This window comes from Leucoraja erinacea, chromosome 8, assembly GCF_028641065.1.
Source record: "Leucoraja erinacea ecotype New England chromosome 8, Leri_hhj_1, whole genome shotgun sequence".
In the NCBI taxonomy this organism is placed as follows: Eukaryota; Metazoa; Chordata; class Chondrichthyes; order Rajiformes; family Rajidae; genus Leucoraja; species Leucoraja erinaceus.
The window spans coordinates 35,954,521-35,975,899 of NC_073384.1; the positions used below are offsets into that span (position 1 = coordinate 35,954,521).

At 41.8% G+C, this 21,379-nt stretch overlaps 1 protein-coding gene and 1 long non-coding RNA gene across 7 annotated transcripts in view; one reads left to right on the forward strand and one right to left on the reverse strand.

Annotated features, from left to right (window-relative positions):
* afdna (afadin, adherens junction formation factor a) overlaps positions 1-11,095 on the reverse strand; it is a 149,863-nt gene extending 138,768 nt beyond the window's left edge. For 4 of the 6 annotated variants that reach the window (XM_055639445.1, XM_055639443.1, XM_055639446.1 and 1 more), the window contains exon 1: positions 10,808-11,094. In XM_055639445.1, coding sequence (XP_055495420.1) covers positions 10,808-10,906 — 99 coding nt within the window. In that variant the 5' untranslated portion in view covers positions 10,907-11,094. Of the gene's footprint in view, positions 1-10,807 lie in introns of all 6 variants that reach the window. The other 2 variants (XM_055639442.1, XM_055639448.1) reach the window with 2 other exon arrangements.
* Positions 11,096-11,135: 40 nt separating this feature from the next.
* LOC129699547 (uncharacterized) lies at positions 11,136-18,528 on the forward strand. Its single transcript, XR_008723874.1, has 2 exons — positions 11,136-11,254; positions 16,107-18,528. It is a non-coding gene; the product is annotated as an uncharacterized LOC129699547 (long non-coding RNA).
* The last annotated feature ends 2,851 nt before the right edge of the window (positions 18,529-21,379 follow it).

The following is a 21,379-nucleotide window of genomic DNA, read 5'->3' on the forward strand; positions in this document are numbered from 1 at the left end:
TCTCATTACTGAGGTCTGATGTTCCAACTTCATCAATAATACCGGTGCCCAAGAAAAGTAAGGTGGCGTGCCTCAATGACTATTGACCAGTGGCACTGACGTCCGTGGTGATGAAGTGCTTTGAGAGGTTGTTTATGGTGCATATCAACTCCTACCTCAACAAGAACCTCGACCCACTACAGTTAGCCTTCAGTCTCAACAAGTCACCGGAGGATGCGATCTCACTGGCTCTCCACTCCTCACGGGGCCACTTGGACAGTAAAAACACTTACGTCAGGCTATTGTTCATAGACTACACCTATACCATCATCCCCTCCAAGATGGTTACCATGCTCACAGAACTATGTTTCTGCGCAATTGGATCCTCAACTTCCTCATCCACAGACCAGTCTGTTCAAATTGGCAGAAATACTTCTTCCTCATTAACAATCAGTATGAGAGCACCTCAAGGCTGAGAGCTCAGCCCCCTGCTCTACTCGCTCTATACTCTCGACTGTATAGCTGGACACATATAAAAGTAAGATCGACGGATTGACCAAATGGTACCAGCACAACAACCAGGCTCTCAATATCAGTAAAGCCAATGAACCGATTGTGGACTTTGGAAGAGGAAGGATGAGGACCCACAATCCTTTTCATAACAACGGGACGACGGTGGAGAGAGTCGAAAACTTTAAATTCTTGGGTGTGCATATTTTCAACAATCTTTCCTGGACCCAGCACACCTGATTCAATTATAAATAAAGCACATCAACAGCTCTACTTCCTGAGAAGATTACGGAGATTCGGTATGTCAGAGAGGATTCTCTTGAACTTCTACAGGAGAGCACAAAGAGGTGTGAACCCTGCCCAGTCCATCACTGGCTCCGACCTCCCCTCTATCGAAGGGATTTATCGGAGTCGCAAAAAGGCAGCCAGCATCATCAGAGACCCACACCATCCTAGCCACACACTCATTTCACTCCTGCCATCGGGAAGAAGGTGCAGCAGCCTGAAAACCGTAACGTCCAGGTTCAGGAACAGCTTCTTCCCTAGAGCCATTAGGCTATTAAACACTACAACCTCAAATAAGCTCTGATCTACAATAGACTATTATCATTATTGCAGTGTGTGTGTGTGAGTTGAGTGTGTGTGTTATTGTCATATGTCTGGGACATATGACAATAAAACACTCTTGACTCATCTCACCCACAGCTTAACTGTAATTTTTCAGATACTGACAATTCCCAATGAATACATGATAATTGTCAATCAATACAAGTCACCACAAATGGCCCACTCAAAGCCAGAATAATCAACGATGAGTGTGCAGGATGGAACTGCAGATGCTAGTTTAAACCAAAGATAGACACAAAAAGCTGGAGTAACTCAGCATCTCTGGAGAAGGAATGGGTGACGTTTTGGGTAGAGACCCTTCTTCAGACTAGTTAAGGAAAAGTGAAACGAGAGATATAGACGATGATGTAGAGAGATAAAGAACAATGAATTAAAGATATGCAAAAAAGTAACAATGATAAAGTCCGCTCAGTCCGCCTGAACCTACCCAGTTGCTAAACACTTTAATTATCTTTCCCATTCCCACACTGACCTTTCTGTCCTAATACTGCTCCATTGTCAGAGTAAGGCAAAACGCAAATTGGAGGAACAGCATCACATATTTCGTTTGGGCAGCTTACAGCCCAGTGGATAGACACAAAACTGGAATAACTCAGCGGGACAAACAGCATCTCTTAAGAGATTCCCAATTCTGTTAGTCCTTGCTGTCTCCTCCCCTTCCTCAGCTCCCCTGCTGTCTCCTCCCACCCTCCAGCCTTCTGGCTACTCCTCCTTTTCCCTTTCTTGTCCCCACCCACCCCCACCCCCGATCAGTCTGAAGAAGGGTTTCGGCCCGAAACGTTGCCTATTTCCTTCGCTCCATAGATGCTGCTGCACCCGCTGAGTTTCACCAGCTTTTCTGTGTAACCTTCGATTCTCCAGCATCTGCAGTTCCCTCTTAAACTCTCTTAAGAGAAGGATCTCTCCAGAGATGCTGCCTGTCCCGCTGAATTACTCCAGCTTTTTGTGTCTATCTTTGGTTTAAACCAGCATCTGCAGTGCCCTACACATTCCAGACCCTCCCCCCCCCCCCCCACCACACCCAAGTCGCACCAGCTTCTCGTTTTCACCCAACAAACAGCTAACAATGGCCCATTTCCTTTATGATTGTTACTTTTGTATATCTTTCATTCATTGTTCTTTATCTCTCTACATCATCGTCTTTATCTCTCGTTTCCCTTGTCCCTAAATAGTCTGAAGAAGGGTCTCGACCAGTAAAGTCAGCCATTCCATCTCGCCAGAGCTGCTGCCTGTCCCGTTGAGTTAATCCAGCTTTTTGTGTCATAATCAACGATGACGGAGTTTTCAAGAGGCACCATACAGAACCGGGCCAAAGTCAATAATGAAAAAGGAGAAGCCCTGACAGTTTATATGTCGAGCCACAAAATGTATCAAATTTGTGATGCATATCATCACAAAGCCTTATGCTCCCCAAGAAGGGCCGAAGAACACAATTCAAATCTCTCTCTCGTCAATTGATAAAGATGGTACTCCGCAAGGTCCAACCATATCTTCAAATTTTCCACACAGCTCAGAGACAGAATATTATTGGATTTTGGGGAATATGGGGAGACAGGTTCACATCTTAACATGTCTTGTTAGCCTTAACTAGCAACATAATCTGTGCATCTCTCCAAAATTTTCACCAACCCAAACATCAGCACTTCAGGGAAGGATTCCCAATTACAGGTGCACAACCTTTTATCCGAAGATCCAAATAACGAAAACCTCCGAATAGCGGACATTTTTTCGGTCCTTGAAGAAAGGTCCTTGAAAACGTTCACCGAGGGCGGCCCGCAGAGGTGACAGCAGAACCTCCGGTCGGTCCTCGAAGAAAGGGGAACTAAATCCCCATTCATAAAAGAGAAGGTGAGGGTATATTGCGCGGGAGGGTTAATAATTGACAATATGCTGCTACCTGCCCGCTGAGTTAAAAAGTTCCCACGGTAGACTCACGATACACAGTGTATCGTGAGTCTTGCGTGGGAACTTTTTAACTCCGCGTGCAGGCAGCAGCAGATTGTCGCTCCCTTCAGTTTCACCCCACCTACACCCCTCTGCTTCCCAGCCATGTGTGTGGCCCCTTCCCTCACCTCTCCAGCTCCCTGCTCATTCCACCGGCGCGGGGGCTTTGTACTGTCTTCACGTCGGCGATCGCAGCAGGTCAGTGCAGTCACCGGAGACGTCAGGACCAATTGGACATCGACCACCAGGCCCACCGCAAGCACGGACAACCCAGAGACCCACAGCCAACCGCAGCCCAGCCCAGCCCCGCTCCAACTACAGAGGAACCTGGGTTGCGGATGACGGGGCGCAGCTCAGGGCGTCGTAGGGGTCCATCGGGGAGCGGGTTCCTGTTAGTCCTGACGTCTCCAGCCACCTGCTATCCTCCGGGAACTGTACCGCCCTTGCAGGAGAGTGGGGTTGTTTGCAGTTGCAGAGGGAGGGGGCAAGGGCGGTACAGTTCCCAGTCTCAGCTCCAGTCCAGGGGGGTGGCCGGAGACGTCAGGACCAACGGGACACCGACCCCCAGGCCCACTGCAAGCACGGAGATCCCAGAGACCCACAGCCAGCAGCAACTCCAGCCCAGCCCCGCTCCAACTCCAGAGGAACACGTAGGGGCAGAAGCTGATGGTGTGCAAGGTACGTCTTGTTCTTGGGGTGGCGCAGCTCGGGCTGTGGGCAAACTGCCACTTGTCGCCGTAGCGGCCCATCGGGGAGAGGATTCCTCTGGAGTTGGAGGGGGAGGGGGGTATTGTGCTGTTTGATCGCCCCCTGCTATCCCAGGGACAGGGAGACACAGCGGCTTTTTAGACTGGTGGGCAATCACTTCCAAAGTTCTGCCCACACAGTCAGTACACCTCTCCTACACTGCATTTCATACAAACATTTATTCTGCAAGAAAAAACTACATTGAAGACTCAAACTCGCGACCGAGTAACTGCCAGGATCGAGGCGCAAACTCGCGACCTAGCTCGGGGATTCAAGAATCCCCGAGCTAGGCCGCCTAAGGGCATGTAGCCCCGCTAGGGTGACATGAGTGCGAGAGGTGATTCAATGCTGCGGGCACATTTACAAATTCAGGAATTCATTCAACACACTGCATTTCATACAGACATTTATTCTGCAAGAAAAAACGACATTGAAGACTCAAACTCGCGACCGAGTAACTGCCGGGATCAAGGCGCAAACTCGCGACCTTGCGGATATGAGCCGAGCACTCTACCACTGAGCCAGCCATTAAAATCTACGCTAAAAAATTTCCATTCCGAAGACCGACAAATTCTGAATTACGAAAAGTGTCTGGTCCCAAGGCTTTCGGATAAAAGGTTGTGCACCTGTAACACTATTCTGTAGCTCTTACATAATCCTTGCTCACCACCATCCTTGCATCACTGAAATTTTATTTTTGGTAAACATTCTACAATTAGACTTTACTGAAACTTATGATGCTTAGTTTCTAACCTTTCCAAATATGTATTGAATATTAATCAAATTCAATCTCTAGCTATTTGTGACCCACATGGTTGCACAAATGATAATTGTCAATAATGTGATAAAAGTTGAATTCTAAAGCAAAGCAGGATGCTGGAAACCTGAAACAAAAACATTAACTATTTTCCAATATTTTGATATTAGCAGACAGATATTAATTGCAGGCCTTCCAAAATGACAGTGATGAGTCAGCATTGGAAATTACATACCACAAATTCCCCCATGATTTGGATATGTAACTTTAACTTTCTAATGAATACTGTTTACAGCACATTCAGACAAAACTAAATATTCCTGAATAATTCAGTGATAGTAGACCAGAGTGGGAAAATTGAGACTTTACAATTTCAATGTTAAGGGATGTACATAGAAAAAACAACCCCCCATTCATAAAACACGTACCCAATCTAATTTAACTTTAGCTTTTTTTCTCGAGAAATGCTGCCTAACCCACTGAGTTACTCCAGCACTTTGTATCTATCTTTACTACAAAATGTTCATCCTTAAATTAGATTTAAATAGTCGATACATAATTCTAGCATACCATTAATTGAGCTGTGAAGAGTTACAAAATGTATTAAGTGACTACTATACTTTGTGACAGAAACAATTAACACAGATAGAAGCGCTATGAAGGAAAATAAAACATATTATACTGGAGGTAAATTAAGACAGATAAAACCATAACCCTCCAGGCAGACGAGACAAAAAAGGAACATGAATCTTCTGCCTAACACCATCTTTGCAAATCATTACATAAATTTTACATGGTGTTTTGATAAAGACTTACATGCCAAGCTGGTCAAAATAGGATCCCAGGGAAAGTGGCATATTAAATACAAAATTGGCACAGTAGTAAGAAGCAAAGGACATGGATGCCTTTGTGACATAAAGCCCATTACTAGTGGCACTCCAAAGGATTAAGTGCTGGGATTGTTTATTTTTGTAAATGTGTATGCTAATGATTTTGACCCAAGTACAGTGGTCAATATTAATTAGTTTGTTGATATTTAAATATGGTATATGGCTATACTCGTGGGAACAAGGTCAGAGAATTTCTAATGAATAGGAACATATTGAGTGATAGAGGAACAAAGTGACATTGGGGTTTATGTCCACAGATCCTTAAAAGCAGGACAGGGCATTAAGTTTATTAAAAATGGACACAGGATGAAGGAATATACAGCTGGAAGGATGTCTTTTTTTGCAGGCTGTTAGAATCCAAGGCAACCTTTTCACCCCGCTCCATTTCAGTGGCTTCCAAGCAAACTACCAGGACAAATGTGAGACCTATCGATTACTATGTGTGGGAGGTAGAGTTGGACAGCTTTGGAGTTGGTATTCTCCTTCCATCATTTACATTCTGCTTCTGAGGGCTCCTAATGCATGGTTCAGAGATGATGAGTAGCACCCCGAACGCTCCTTCTCCACTCTGGGCACAAGTGTCTAGAGATTCCTACGGTTATAGATGTTGCTTTCAGAGAATATATAATTGAATCTTTTCCTCTGCCCACTTCTGTGGTGGACTTGTGAGCAGAGTGTTCATTTGGAGTGTTGCGTTTGCGTTCTTGGCCTGCCAGTCCGTTTGTGATTAGTAAGCTCAACAGTGCTCTCTTTCTTCTTACTGATGTTCCAAACAATGTTTGGCTGATGTCTCTAACAGCTTTATTCTTGTTTCAGTCTCATAGTGGCTACTTTGACTTTCACTAGCACAACTTTGGTCCTCATGTTGATAAGCAGCAATAAAAGTTTCCAAAGGTGATGGAAAGACTGGAGGAAAGACTAGATGCTGCAAGTTCTCTTATACCTGCATTAAGGAGGCAATTAAACACACCTGAAGAATTACAAACACCTGTGAAGCCATGCGTCCCAAACATTATGGTGCCCTGAGGGGGGGGGGGCGGGGGGACGACTATGTATAAACACAGCTGTCATTTCTACATGGTGAAACCAAAATGTATAAAAATACCCGTTATTAAAATCTGACAATGTGCACTGTAACCACATGTGATTTTTTTTCTATTACAAATCACAAAGTGTGGAATACAGAGGCAAATAAATAAATGATGGGTTTTTGTCACAAGCATTAAGGCACTGTATATTTGCACCTTTTTCCAACCACTTTTCTTTTCTCCTTGTCTTCAAAGTCCAAACAACTATCTGAAGAGATTTAACTGCATTCGAATGCAACTCATTTGCAGTATAAAAAGACAAAATCAATGAGCTACATCATTAGTCAAAGTGGACACAAACATGTTTTCTGAATCAACGGTAAAATGATACCAAGTTGGAATCCCAACAAAAGCTATGGCTAATAACATTGTCTTCTAAATATAGTAATGGTGAATGATTCCCGACAATTTTATTAAGAATACTTGAAATAATTGATTTTGGCAGCTTTTCTTTAATATATGGGGATGGGAGCATGAGCAGAGAGAGGGGTGTAAAATGAGGGTAGAAGCAAGGTGAAAAGTAAAAGTGGCAGGCAGACAAATCCAGGGCAAAAATCAAAAAGGGCCACTTTTCAACATAATTGTATAAGGGGTAAGTGTTGTTAAAAACAAGCCTAAAGGTTTTGTGTCGCAATGCAAGGAGCATTCGTAATAAGGTGGATGAGTTGAATGTGCAGATAGTTATTAATGAATATGATATAGTTGGGATCATGGAGACATGGCTCCAGGGTGACCAAGGCTGGGAGCTGAACATCCAGGGATATTCAATATTCAGGAGGGATAGACAGAAAGGAAAAGGAGGTGGGGTCGCATTGCTGGGCAGAGAGGAGATTAATCTTAATAAGGAAAGGGAAAATAGATTATGAAAGAAAACTGGCAGGGAACATAAAAACTGACTGCAAAAGCTTTTATAGATATGTGAAGAGAAAAATATTAGTTAAAATAAATGTAGGTCCCTTGCTGTCAGAAACAGGTGAATTGATCATGGGGAACAAGGACATGGCAGACCAATTGAATAACTACTTTGGTTCTGTCTTCACTAAGGAAGGCATAAATAATCTGCCGGAAATAGCAGGGGACCGGGGGTCAAATGAGATGGAGGAACTGAGTGAAATCCAGGTTAGTCGGGAAGTGGTATTAGGTAAATTTAATGGATTAAAGGCCAATAAATCCCCAAGGCCAGATAGGCTGCATCCCAGAGTGCTTAAGGAAGTAGCCCCAGAAATAGTGGATGCATTAGTGATAATTTTTCAAAACTCTTTAGATTCTGGAGTATTTCCTGAGGATTGGAGGGTAGCTAATGTAACCCCACTTTTTTTTAAAAGGGAGGGAGAGAGAAAACGGGGAATTACAGACCAGTTAGTCTAACATCGGTAGTGGGGAAAATGCTAGTTATTAAAGATGGGATAGCAGCACATTTGGAAAGTAGTGAAATCATTGAACAAAGTCAACATGGATTTATGAAAGGTAAATCATGCCTGACGAATCTTATAGAATTTTTCGAGGATGTAACTAGTAGAGTGGATAAGGGAGAACCAGTGGATGTGTTATATCTGGACTTTCAGAAGGCTTTCGACAAGGTCCCACATAAGAGATTAGTATACAAACTTAAAGCACACGGTATTGGGGGGTTCAGTATTGATGTGGATAGAGAACTGGCTGGCAGACAGGAAGCAAAGTGTAGGAGTAAACGGGTCCTTTTCAGAATGGCAGGCAGTGACTAGTGGGGTACCGCAAGGCTCAGTGCTGAGACCCCAGCTATTTACAATATATATTAATGATTTGGACGAGGGAATTGAATGCAACATCTTCAAGTTTGCGGATGACACAAAGCTGGGGGGCAGTGTTAGCTGTGAGGAGGATGCTAGGAGGCTGTAAGGTGACATGGATAAGTTGGGTGAGTGGGCAAATGCATGGCAGATATATGCCATATATAATGTGGATAAATGTGAGGTTATCCACTTTGGTGGCAAGAACAGGAAAGTAGACTATTATCTGAATGGAGGCCGATTAGGAAAAGGGGAGATGCAACGAGACCTGGGTGTCATGGTACACCAGTCATTGAAAGTAGGCATGCAGGTGCAGCAGGCTGTGAAGAAAGCGAATGGTATGTTAGCATTGATAACAAAAGGATTTGAGTATAGGAGCAGGGAAGTTCTACTGCAGTTGTACAGGGCCTTGGTGACACCACACCTGGATTATTGCGTACAGTTTTGGTCTCCTAATCTGAGGAAAGACATTCTTGCCATAGAGGGAGGACAGAGAAGGTTCACCAGACTGATTCCTGGGATGGCAGGACTTTCATATGAAGAAAGACTGGATAGACTCGGCTTGTACTCGCTGGAATTAAAAGATTGAGGGGGTGGATCGTATAGAGACTTACAAAATTCTTAAGGGGTTGGACAGGCTAGATGCAAGAAGATTGTTCCCGATGTTGGGGAAGTCCAGAACAAGGGGTCACAGTTTAAGGATAAGGGGGAAGTCTTTTAGAACCGAGATGAGAATTTTCTTTTTCACACAGAAAGTGGTGAATCTGTGGAATTCTCGGCCACAGAAAGTAGTTGAGGCCAGTTCATTGCCTATATTTAAGAGGGAGTTAGATGTTGTGGCCCTTGTGGCTAAAGGGATCAGGAGGTATGGAGAGAAGGCAGGGAAGGAAGGAGACCGAGTTGGATGATCAGCCATGATCATATTGAATGGCAGTGCAGGCTCAAATGGCCTACTCCTGCACCTATTTTCTATGTTTCTATAATAGTGGTTTACTCAATTACTGCAATATATAGAATTCAGACAGAACTTCTACTGTAGTTTCTACATCGGACTGAAGCTACACGTTCTTGTTTGCTTGTGGTTTGACACTCACTTAAAAACCACATGTAATGCAAAGCCAACTAGACATACTCCAGTCTATTATACCAGGACCAATGACAAATGGTTAAGATGGATACATGACCTCTCAAGGACAAGTAAAGTTTAAAAGAGTCAGTTCTTTAAAGATATTGCAAACTTATTTCTGATATTAAAACAGCATATCTTAAATGGATGTCAGGTAATCGCGTTTTTTTTGCATTTCCCAGGATACTGAATGATGTGTTTATTCCAACGCAATAATCGAAAAATTCCCACGCCAATTGTAGGGCTTAGTTTTGAGTAACAGATTCTTCACATGATAGATCAGGACCGCAGGTTACCTGCAATTGATCATTCTGACAGAGTAAGGAATTAGTATACAAGAGTTTTGAGAAGACGTCAGCTAATTGAAGTTGATCTTGTCCAATAACCTTTATAATTTGATCACAGATAATAAATTAGACCAGAGATATTATCTATGGTCAAATGCGTTAAATAATATTTTTTAGTTTAAATAACATAGGTCCCTTTATAATTTTGTTCTCATAGAACTAATAATGTAAATAATACTCATTGCACGGTTTGAACGAAATATCATTCATTTCTTGACAGATGTGTTTCATTCCCGATCTATTTTACTAAAGCGACAATCGCAAATAAAATCGTAACAATTTACAAATGTGTGCACAACATTTGTCCAACGACCTCCACGGGCCCATTTGGAATTCAACATGAACAACTCGCATGAAAAATCCTGAAAACTAATGCGTGAGTCTCAATCCTTTGCACAATGATGGCTCTAAGGATGGGGGTGAAAAAACAGGGGAGGGGGGATTTTAATGCACGAAATCTGGGTTGATGCAACTGGTCAAATATAGTTTAATATTTTATTTGTGATCGCATTGTATATACATATTTTAAAAGCTACGATGCAAATATATGGACGCAGGACGACTGTGACGGCCTACACTGGGGAGCTGTAGCTTCACTCAAGCTGCACCCGGGTAAAAACCTGGCTGGGCAGCTGCGAACAACAGGGGCCGGCACGCCCTTTAACTCTGTGCCGGGGACTTGGTTAACATGACACAGCAGCGCATTAAAAGGGGGGCTAGCGTGCGGGAACTCGGCTTTTTATTTTCTCTGCCACAATAATCGGTACTGCAACAACCCACCCCCCCCCCACCCCAGCTACAATCCAATCCCGGCTCCCGTTCCCCACCCCGCGGCAAGCCGAGCCCGGGGCCCCGGCTGCCTTTTGTTGTCGTGGACGCTTTGCCAGACGCCGGACCCTGCAGACTTTCCACCCCCACACCCCTCATTCTCGGGGCTCATCGTACCTCCTGACCCCGGGGCCAAAGCGCCCACCGTAGGTCGGGGACATGGCGGACCTCTCCTGCGGCCGGAGCCGAACTCACCTCGGTCGGCTGACTGATCTCAAACAGATCCAAGCGGTTGGCGTTCCAGTGGTTGATGATCTCCGCCAGCTTCCTGCGCTCCTCTTCGCGGCTCGACATCCTGGCCGTCGGCGAGATTTGACGGTGAGGGTAGGGGAAAAAAACAAATCCTCCCTTCCCGCGGAAGAACGATAATTACAAATAAAAGCTGAAATAAAATATCCAAGCGGCTCCCGATAGCGAAGTGAACCGGCTACCGCTCCCTCTGTCTCGAGCGCTCGCTCAACGGCTCCTCGCGCACGCGCACCGCTCTCGTGCGAGGGAGATGATGTCACGCGCGTCCTGCCGCATGCGCGCTGGCGCCCGGCGACCGCTCGGGCTCCGACGAGCAGGTGCTGTGAGGAGATGGAGGCGACAACAGCAACGGTCCGCGGCTCTCTCGTGTTTCCCGTCTAAACTTCAACGCAGGTTTGAATTACGCACCCCCGAATGTTTGCTCGGAAAGTATCATGCGCTTGAGGCGAACGTACCTTTGCCAAGGTTCGCCTTGCAGTAGAGTATAAACAAATCTTCATCGCTCTACCTTTTGCCGCCAGGGGTGCTTTCATTGCATTGTCATATGCTAGCAATGTTACAAAATTTTGAGATTAAAAAAATCAAGTCTGCAATTTATCCCATCAGATAAAGCATAAAAAGAAGTTTAATTTGACACCTAATTCACTCATATCTTCGGTATTAAAAAGGTTATGGCCATTTTCATACTCTGAAATTAGCATCTTGCGAAAGGTCACTGGAGCGTAGATCCGCACCCACGTGACCGAAAATCTCAAGTGGAGGACATGCTAGACAATAATGCCTTACTTTTAGTGAAATTCAGCGAGCAAACGCGATAATTCCCGATAATTTGGTCCTTTAAATCTCCATGGCAAATGTCCGCTGTTCACTTCCGCTGGATTGGCACCTTCAGCTCCCTCTTTAATTTACCTTAGTTTCTATCTTTTTTTTAACTGTAAATCTAGGTAGCTGTGCCTCACGGTCACCCCGACTGATACAATAAATTGCAGATCAAAACCTGGCCGTTTTCTATGTTTTTAATGGGTGGGAAAGTGCGTGTTTTCCCATCCACTAACATGTACCGGATGTCTAGCATGTCCTCCACTTGAGATTTTTGGTCACGTGGGTGCGGATCTACGCTCCAGTGACCTTTCGTGAAATCACCCTATAGCTTTTCCATTGACTTATCATCGAGGATAGTTAAAAGCCCATAACTTTCTTAAAAATTAAGAGAACTGAATGAAATTTTCAGTTATTATAGATTGAAGCATTCTGAAACAAATATAAAACATCTTACTTGGATGACCTGAAATTAAAGCCTTTAATTAGTTAGTTACCTAATTGTAGCTAATTACAAAATTGACCGTTGTGACGGAAATAGTAATAAACATCCAGGCTGCTTTGAAAATTCAAAAATGTGATATTCTCAAGATCAGAAAGGTAATATTATTGTATTATATGCTGCAAGTCCGTAACAGATAGGTAAATAAATTACAATTTCTAGCAATAGACCAAGTCTTTATGGAGAAGATCAGTTGTTAGCTGGTACATTGGCATATCATAATCAGTAGCATCATCATACTCCTCAGGTTGTAACCAATAAGCAACTCTGCACACCTTGTTTTTCCTCAACTTTTCAATTTTGGCATTGTAAACTACAGGTTTTTGCTCATCAAACCACGCATGACATGCCTTTCTGCCCACTACTTTCCCATTAAGAATGTCCTGTAGATTCAATTTCTTAAGAAAATGATTTTTTTTAAATAGCCTAAGTATCCAAATAACAAACTAATCCCATTCACACAAGAATTCACAATATACATGATTTTTAAATCTCACTATCATGAACATATGCCAGATGGAAGGAATTTAATGTTTTATTTCCATAAATTAATCTAGAAACATCCACTTTTAATATAATCAAAATTATTATTTTTTGCACAATAAATGTGGCTAAAGCTGTTGTGTATATTAAGTATAAAAAATATTGATTATGGATAGACAATTACACAAAATATAGATGATTTAGATGCTCTTATGACATGATTGTCCAAAAAAAGAGAATTTTAATAATCTTGTGAGTGGGTGTTTCTGGAATGCAATCGATTGGAACGTTGCATTTGCAGTGAATTTGAACCCCATATCGGCAAGAAAGACACTGCCGGTTCGTATGGGGCCCAAATCACATTTTCGTAACGTAAAATTAGATTAAAGCCACCCCAGGAAGCAAGATTATATGTAAAATAGACGACTTACCCTTTCTTTTGTCCTCATATTGCGATCTGTCACGCTATAGGAATTGAGGGTGTTTGAAGCCACTTTTTATTTTAATCAAACTATTAAATTGTACAGCGGTTAAAAAAAATAAAAAAATAAAGGACTTTAATCCCCCCCCCCCCCCCCCCCCCCCCCCCCCCCCCAAAGGCGCCAAAGTTGCGCACGCGGCTAGTGGAAGAACTGCAGCGCCACTGAAGGTAGGTTTTGTAATATCGCTACATATGCCATTGGTAAAAATATAATTTGGATAAAAGACTTCATTTATTTTATTTTTTTTTAATAATATTTTTATTAGAAGTAGACATATTATAAAGTATAGTTACATATTATAGTTAAAAAAAAATTCATATACATCAGTCATACATTATTAAAATTTTCAATTGTCAAATACTTCTGCTTCGAGTGTTTTTTTTATATAGAAAAAGAGAGAAAGAGAGAATAAAGAGTTACAAATATCAAAAAAACAAAAAAGGTGGAATGGATTACTTATAATACGTCATTGGAGATAGGTTCGTAGATTATAAAATATGACTTTTCATCTAATCGTGAGTTCAAGTTTCAGTTGGGTTTTCGTGCTGGGCCAATCTATCCCATCAGATAATTAATGAATGGAGCCCATATTTTATCAAAAAGTTCTTGTTTGTCCATTAAGACAAGGACTTCATTTAAACTATTCCATTAACTTTTTCCTTTTAAGATGGTAATTGCTCTCGATTTCTTGTGATTTTTCACACTGAATCTTGTTCTTTTATGCTGCATGTGCAGTATTTAAGTCATTGTTATAATGTTTTCAAGAAAGAGCTAGATAGGGCTCTTAAGGATAGCGGAGTCAGGGGATATGGGGAGAAGGCAGGAACGGGGTACTGATTGGGGATGATCAGCCATGATCACATTGAATGGCGGTGCTGGCTCGAAGGGCCGAATGGCCTACTCCGGCACCTATTGTCTATTGTCTATTGTTGTTAAATAGCACAGGTTTTCCCGTTTTGACATCGCTATTCACCAGGGATGAGAAGTAATGGGCATAAAATAAGATTAGTGTTGTTTTGTAGGGGGGGCGGGGTGGGTTCGTTTAGCAATATAGTCAGTAATGTCATTGTAACCATTACAAATGGAAGATATATACATCTGCCATCACAGACCGGGCTATAAATATTTACAGTTTGTGCCATATATATCAGTGTAGATAGGACTATAAAATCTTTACAATCTTATGTCACATATTTAATAGAATAACATGAATAGGTGGTAGTGCAGTGATGTGGTGCGCATCAATGCATTACCCTATTGGCTTATTTTTGAGTGATAAATGTTTTTCATGGAAACTATCATCCCTTTTCATAAGAATAAAATGTGATTATTCTGTGTTCATAAATCAATAGTCCCAGTTGTATCTCACAAGCACATTGATCTGATAACTCTGCAGTTAAGCTGTGATGAATAAATCACACAAGAGATACATTCACAATGCATCTGGGTTATATAAACCATTAAATATTTCAAATAAAAATGATGCTACAATAAATTTTAATCGCAAATTAAATTAAACTGATCACAGATCGCACAATTGTGCTGGATTGAGACATGTACCCAAGATCACTTGACCGCAGCAAAAGCTGTACCTACTGAGTTACAGTTGAATAGGTTCAAATCTGATTTAGCAGCTTAGAGGCCAGTGTCCATGAGCTGCTGAAGATCACTGGCAGCAACAGCATTAAAAACCACAGCAATCTGACCTCGTGGTCCAATATTTACCTAAAACTGAGGGTACAATTAGGCTGGGAAGAGGGGGTTGTCAATCCTAGTACACTTCGTAATCAATTGAAAGATGCAGCATGGATACATGCCCTTCAGCCCACTGAGTCTACGTTGACCATTTGATCACCCGTTCACACTAGTTCAATGTTATGCCACTTTCCCATCTACTCCCGATACACTAGGGGAAATTTACAGAGGCCAATTAACCTACAAACTGCACACACATTTGGTATGTGGGAGGAAACTGGGGCATCCAGCGGAAACCCCCATGATCACATGGAGAAGGCAAATTTCACACAGACAGCATTCTGAGGTCAGGATCAAACCTGAGTATCTGGTGCTGTGAGGCAGCAGCTCACCAGCTGTGTCCCTGTGCTGCCCCATAAGAGTGCAAGGAGCAGATGAAGCTACAACGCAGGTAATTTGACACAAGGAATTGCAGATGCTGGAATCCTGGGTAGAATACAACGTGCTAGAGTAACTCAGCAGGTCAGGCAGCAGCTTTGGTAGACATGGGTAGGTGATGTTTCGAGTTGGGATCCTTTTTCAGAGTATGTTGAAGCGTCCTAACTGTAAAGGTTTCATATCGATGACTGGCGATGCTGCCCAACCTGCTGAGTTACTTTATAGTTTGCTATAACTACTAGGCCCAAGGAAAGCAATATTGAAACAGGTACAGGAATTCAGCAAAATCTATATAGGCAAAGTAATAGTAATGAAGATAGACACAAAATGCTGGAGTAACTCATCGGGTCAGGCAGCATCTCTGAAGAAAAGTAATAGGGTGATGTTTTTAGGTTGAGACCCTTCGATACAAAATGCTGAAGTAACTCAGCGGGTTAAGCAGCATCTCTGGAGAAAAGAAATAGGTGACTTTTTGGTTCGAGATCCTAATGTCGAGACAGTAATGAAGAGAGATTTAGTCCCCAGAACCAGATGATTTCTCCCTAAAATTTAAAGGAGGTCAATGCAAATATAGCAAATTCTCTTATTATAATTTTCCAAAATGTTATCCATTTTAGAACTTTTCTACTGTTTGGAAAATTGCACAAGCCAGTCAGTTATTTAATAAAGGCAAAAACAAAGCAGTATAGACTTCCAAGTAAAACATCCATGGTAGAAAATTATCAGTGCGCAATCAAGGATAAAGTAATTGAATACTTGAAAAACTTGCACATAATCTGTGAGCCATTGCTCATTATAGAAACTAATATGTCCTGTGTTATTGTAGGTTTGGGAACATAAAATTACTTTGAAAATGTTGCTGAAGTGGGAGAAAGTATCCTGACTGGTTGCATCATGGTACAGCAGTTCCAATGCACGGGAGCACTAAAGATGGCAGAAAGTGGTGGACTCAGCCCGATTCTTCATGGGCACAGCTCTTCCCACCATTGCATGTATTTAACTGAGGTGCTTCCTCAAGTAGATGGCATCTCTCATCAAGGATCCCCACCATCCAGTTAAGGCCATTTTTCTCTCTGCTACCATCAGTCAGGAGGTACAGAAGCTTGAAGTCCCACACCACCAGGTGCAGGGACAGTTACATTCCAATAAATATCAGGTTCTTGAACCCACCTGCGCAACCCTAATCCTATCATAAGGAGACATAGGGTTGTTATTTCAATGAAGCTTCACTGAAAAGGGAAAGCTGGCTACAGATTAAATTTATGAATCTATAGGCAAGTTATTGACCTGGTTAGCAAAGTGAATGAGCAGCGAGAGACAGCATTGGTGATGGGCAGAAATTTACATTAACAGGATCCCACAGCAATCTCCTTTGCGAGAGGAGATGGACACATAAAGCTGGAGTAACTCAGCAGGTCAGACAGCATCTCTGGTGAAAAGGAATATGTGACATTTTGGGTCGAGACTCTTCTTCAGACCCGAAACATCGCCTATTCCTTTTCTCCAGAGATGCTGTCTGACTTGCTGAGTTAATCCCGCTTTTTATGTTTATCTTCGGTTTAAACCAGTATCTGCAGTTCGATCCTACACATCGTTTGAGACAAAAACTATTCATTGTATTTTTAAATGACTTAAATGATGGGATAGAAAGCAGTATATGCAGATTTGCTCAAGATATAGTGACTAACAACATGGTAGCAGTTTAGGTGGAAACATTAAATGAGCAAAAGCAGATATTAAGTATTTATGTCACAGATCAACCATGATTAAGTGAATGGGTAAAACTGTACCATTGTAGATTTCACTGTAGCCAAAGGGTTCAACGTTTCTGAACCTAAAAACGCTTACAAAGAGAATACATACCAAATTTAGAACGCCTCGAGACACAGCAGGTACCGAGACTTACAGACACACATACGTTAGAATGTCATGGATGAGTAAATAAACTAATTAGAAAGACAAGTGGAACAATGCCTTAATATTTACATGACAGGATTTATGCTTTATAACTCCCTGGTTAAAATACACCTGGTGCATGGTTGGGAATATGGGGAGTGAGAGCAGGGTGAATTGATACAATTATGAAGGGAGATGGCACAAACTATGAATGAATTCATTTCAGTTTAATGGCTAACTGGAGTGTAGTTTTTGTTGTATTAAAGGTGAAATGATGGGTTAGGAGAAGATAGAAGAGCACAGGAACCGGCCCTTCAGCCCACAATGCATGTGATGAATATGATGCTAAAACCAACTCTTATCTGCCTGTATAAAATCCATATCCCTTCATTCCCCACATATCCATATGCCTATCCAAAAGTCTTTTAAATGGTGGAGAGCAACTACTTTTGTGGGAGCTGAGATTTTAATATAAGATTTAGGCAGTCTTTACAGGAATGGTTAGAAAATACATCTGCATGAAGAAGTATTATTGAAATAAGTGAGAATGACACATTTTCATCGGCCTAAGTTATTGAGACACAATGAGGTTTAAACAGTTACATCATAGATTAACGATGATTTCCTTGAGTGGAATAAATAATGCTCCACCCATCTTCCTCGTGCCAAGTAACTACGGAGATTAACGTTGACATCAAAACATCAGTTGACTGAATGCGGCGTAAGTAGCTATTAATATTGGAGTGAACAGGAATCAAGTAGAACATTTTTTACTGACTGCACTTATAAGTATTCTATAGTTGGTAATGTTATGCTTATCCAAATATTGTTTTGCAATTTTTTTTTCTTCAAATGGCCAACCAATTTCAAAGCACAGGTACATAGGAACAGGCCCTTCAGCTCACTTGTCTGTATCGAACATGATGCCAAGACCACCTCGAATATGCGTACACCTAATCCAAATACCTCCATTCCCTGCATATCCATGTGCCTATTCAAAAGTCACTTAAATGTGATTATTGAATATGCCTCCACCACCATCCCAGTTAATAAATGTTAATGTATTCTGCAATGGAATTGTATTTTCTGCAAAAATCACCAAATATGTAATATAAATAATGTTATTTTCCAGTGTTTTCTACTGTGAAATTAAGGTAGTGCCTGCCAGGGTAATAGCATTTGACAATGTCATCATGAATCTATATGCTTCAAACTAATTCAATTAAAATTTCAACAATAAATATTCCAAATATAATATTTACATGTAGTACAATATTATAAATTATGTATGATTTAGAGTATGTCATTGAAAGTTATGATACTATGAGTTCAAATAAACTGAATAAAGTTAACTTGTTGGATCTGTCATTCATCCAGTGTGAATTTGACTCAACTCTAAACGATAGAATTTTCAGGAAGAATTTGTGGTAGAAAATGCAAAAGGGGAAACATCCGAAAATACAAATGTCCTGTAAAATTGACTTATGCACCATGTCAACCCAAAAGCTTGACAATTCCATTTCTTCCACAGATGCTGTTCGACCTGCTGGGTTCCACCAACAGTTTGTTTTATACCACCATCCAGTATCACTGCGTTAAGAAAAGTTTTTAAATTTCAAGCAGTTTATACAGTAGCATAAATTTGCAAAATATCAGGTTAGAGTGCTGGAAAAATTGTGAAAATATTCTGAGATAGGATTCAGATAAAAATGTCCACTGTGGACAAAGGAAATGCACATGCTGGTTTACAAAAAAGGACACAAAGCACTGGAGTAACTCAGCAGGTCAGGCACTTTGTGTACAAATGTGGTTTCTGTTCATGTGTCATATCATTTTCAAATGACTTAATTTGATCAAGTTTTATTTATCAAATAACATTTGATAAAAATGCGCTGAAGCAGCTTTCAGTTATGGGGAGGAGCCAAGTGAGAGTTAGGACAACCCCACAGGGAGAATAAGCAATCACTTAGTTTCCTGTGCAGTACAGTGTAAGGGAGGTGACATTAAACAAACCCTGGTGTGTCCTGTTTAGCTAGGGTTTGCACAGATCTTGGCACCCAAGCCAGAATATTTGCAAAAAGGACATTTTGAATTCAGGATGAAACTTACATTGAGAGCTACATTAGCAAAGATTCAAGAGGCCAATTAGCCCATAGTTTGTTCTTGCATATAAACCTTTTGCTACCCTATCATAACATCTAACAACACTGGAATTAATCCATATTTATTGGCAGAACCTCCACAAGTTAGTAATATGCATTAGTAATAATCTTTCAAAACTCTTTAGATTCTGGAGTAGTTCCTGAAGATTGGCGGGTAGCAAAGGTAACCCCACTTTTTAAGAAGGGAGGGAGAGAGAAAATGGGGAATTACAGACCAGTTAGTCTAACATCGGTAGTGGGGAAACTGCTAGAGTCAGTTATTAAAGATGGGATAGCAGCACATTTGGAAAGTGGTGAAATCATTGGACAAAGTCAGCATGGATTTACGAAAGGTAAATCATGTCTGACGAATCTTATAGAATTTTTCGAGGATGTAACTAGTAGCGTGGATAGGGGAGAACCAGTGGATGTGGTGTATCTGGACTTCCAGAAGGCTTTCGACAAGGTCCCACATAAGAGATTAGTATACAAATTTAAAGCAACAAGGCATTGGGGGTTCAGTATTGATGTGGATAGAGAACTGGCTGGCAAACAGGAAGCAAAGAGTAGGAGTAAACGGGTCATTTTCACAATGGCAGGCAGTGACTAGTGGGGTACCCCAAGGCTCAGTACTGGGACCCCAGCTATTTACAATATATATTAATGATCTGGATGAGGGAATTGAAGGCAATATCTCCAAGTTTGCGGATGACACTAAGCTGGGGGGCAGTGTTAGCTGTGAGGAGGATGCTAGGAGACTGCAGGGTGACTTGGATAGGCTGGGTGAGTGGGCAAATGTTTGGCAGATGCAGTATAATGTGGATAAATGTGAGGTTATCCATTTTGGTGGCAAAATCAGGAAAGCAGACTATTATCTAAATGGTGGCTGATTGGGAAAGGGGGAGATGCAGCGAGACCTGGGTGTCATGGTACACCAGTCATTGAAGGTAGGCATGCAGGTGCAGCAGGCAGTAAAGAAAGCGAATGGTATGTTAGCTTTCATTGCAAAAGGATTTGAGTATAGGAGCAGAGAGGTTCTACTGCAGTTGTACAGGGTCTTGGTGAGACCACACCTGGAGTATTGTGTACAGTTTTGGTCTCCAAATCTGAGGAAGGACATTATTGCCATAGAGGGAGTGCAGAGACGGTTCACCAGACTGATTCCTGGGATGTCAGGACTGTCTTATGAAGAAAGACTGGATAGACTTGGTTTATACTCTCTAGAATTTAGAAGATTGAGAGGGGATCTTATAGAAACGTACAAAATTCTTAAGGGGTTGGACAGGCTAGATGCAGGAAGATTGTTCCCGATGTTAGGGAAGTCCAGGACAAGGGGTCACAGCTTAAGGATAAAGGGGAAATCCTTTAAAACCGAGATGAGAAGAACTTTTTTCACGCAGAGAGTGGTGAATCTCTGGAACTCTCTGCCACAGAGGGTAGTTGAGGCCAGTTCATTGGCTATATTTAAGAGGGAGTTAGATGTGGCCCTTGTGGCTAAGGGGATCAGGGGGTATGGAGAGAAGGCAGGTACGGGATACTGAGTTGGATGATCAGCCATGATCATATTGAATGGCGGTGCAGGCTCGAAGGGCCGAATGGCCTACTCCTGCACCTAATTTCTATGTTTCTATGTTTCTAACTCTCTGCCACAGAGGGTAGTTGAGGCCAGTTCATTGGCTATATTTAAGAGGGAGTTAGATATGGCCCTTGTGGCTAAGGGGATCAGGGGGTATGGAGGGAAGGCAGGTACGGGATACTGAGTTGGATGATCAGCCATGATCATATTGAATGGCGGTGCAGGCTCGAAGGGCCGAATGGCCTACTCCTGCATCTAATTTCTATGTTTCTATGTTTCTAAGTATTTATCACTGCATAAATAAAGACTTCCTGATGTTCACATTGAGCCTACATTTGTGCTGAATCAAAGCTTGTCCTTCATTGTGCTTCAACATATCTTGAGTATTATGCTGAGAAATTTAATACAAGAATTGTGGAGTCAGAACAAAATGCAAGGTTCTAAGAGAAATATCTTTATTTTAAGCATTGTACCTTTGTTATAACA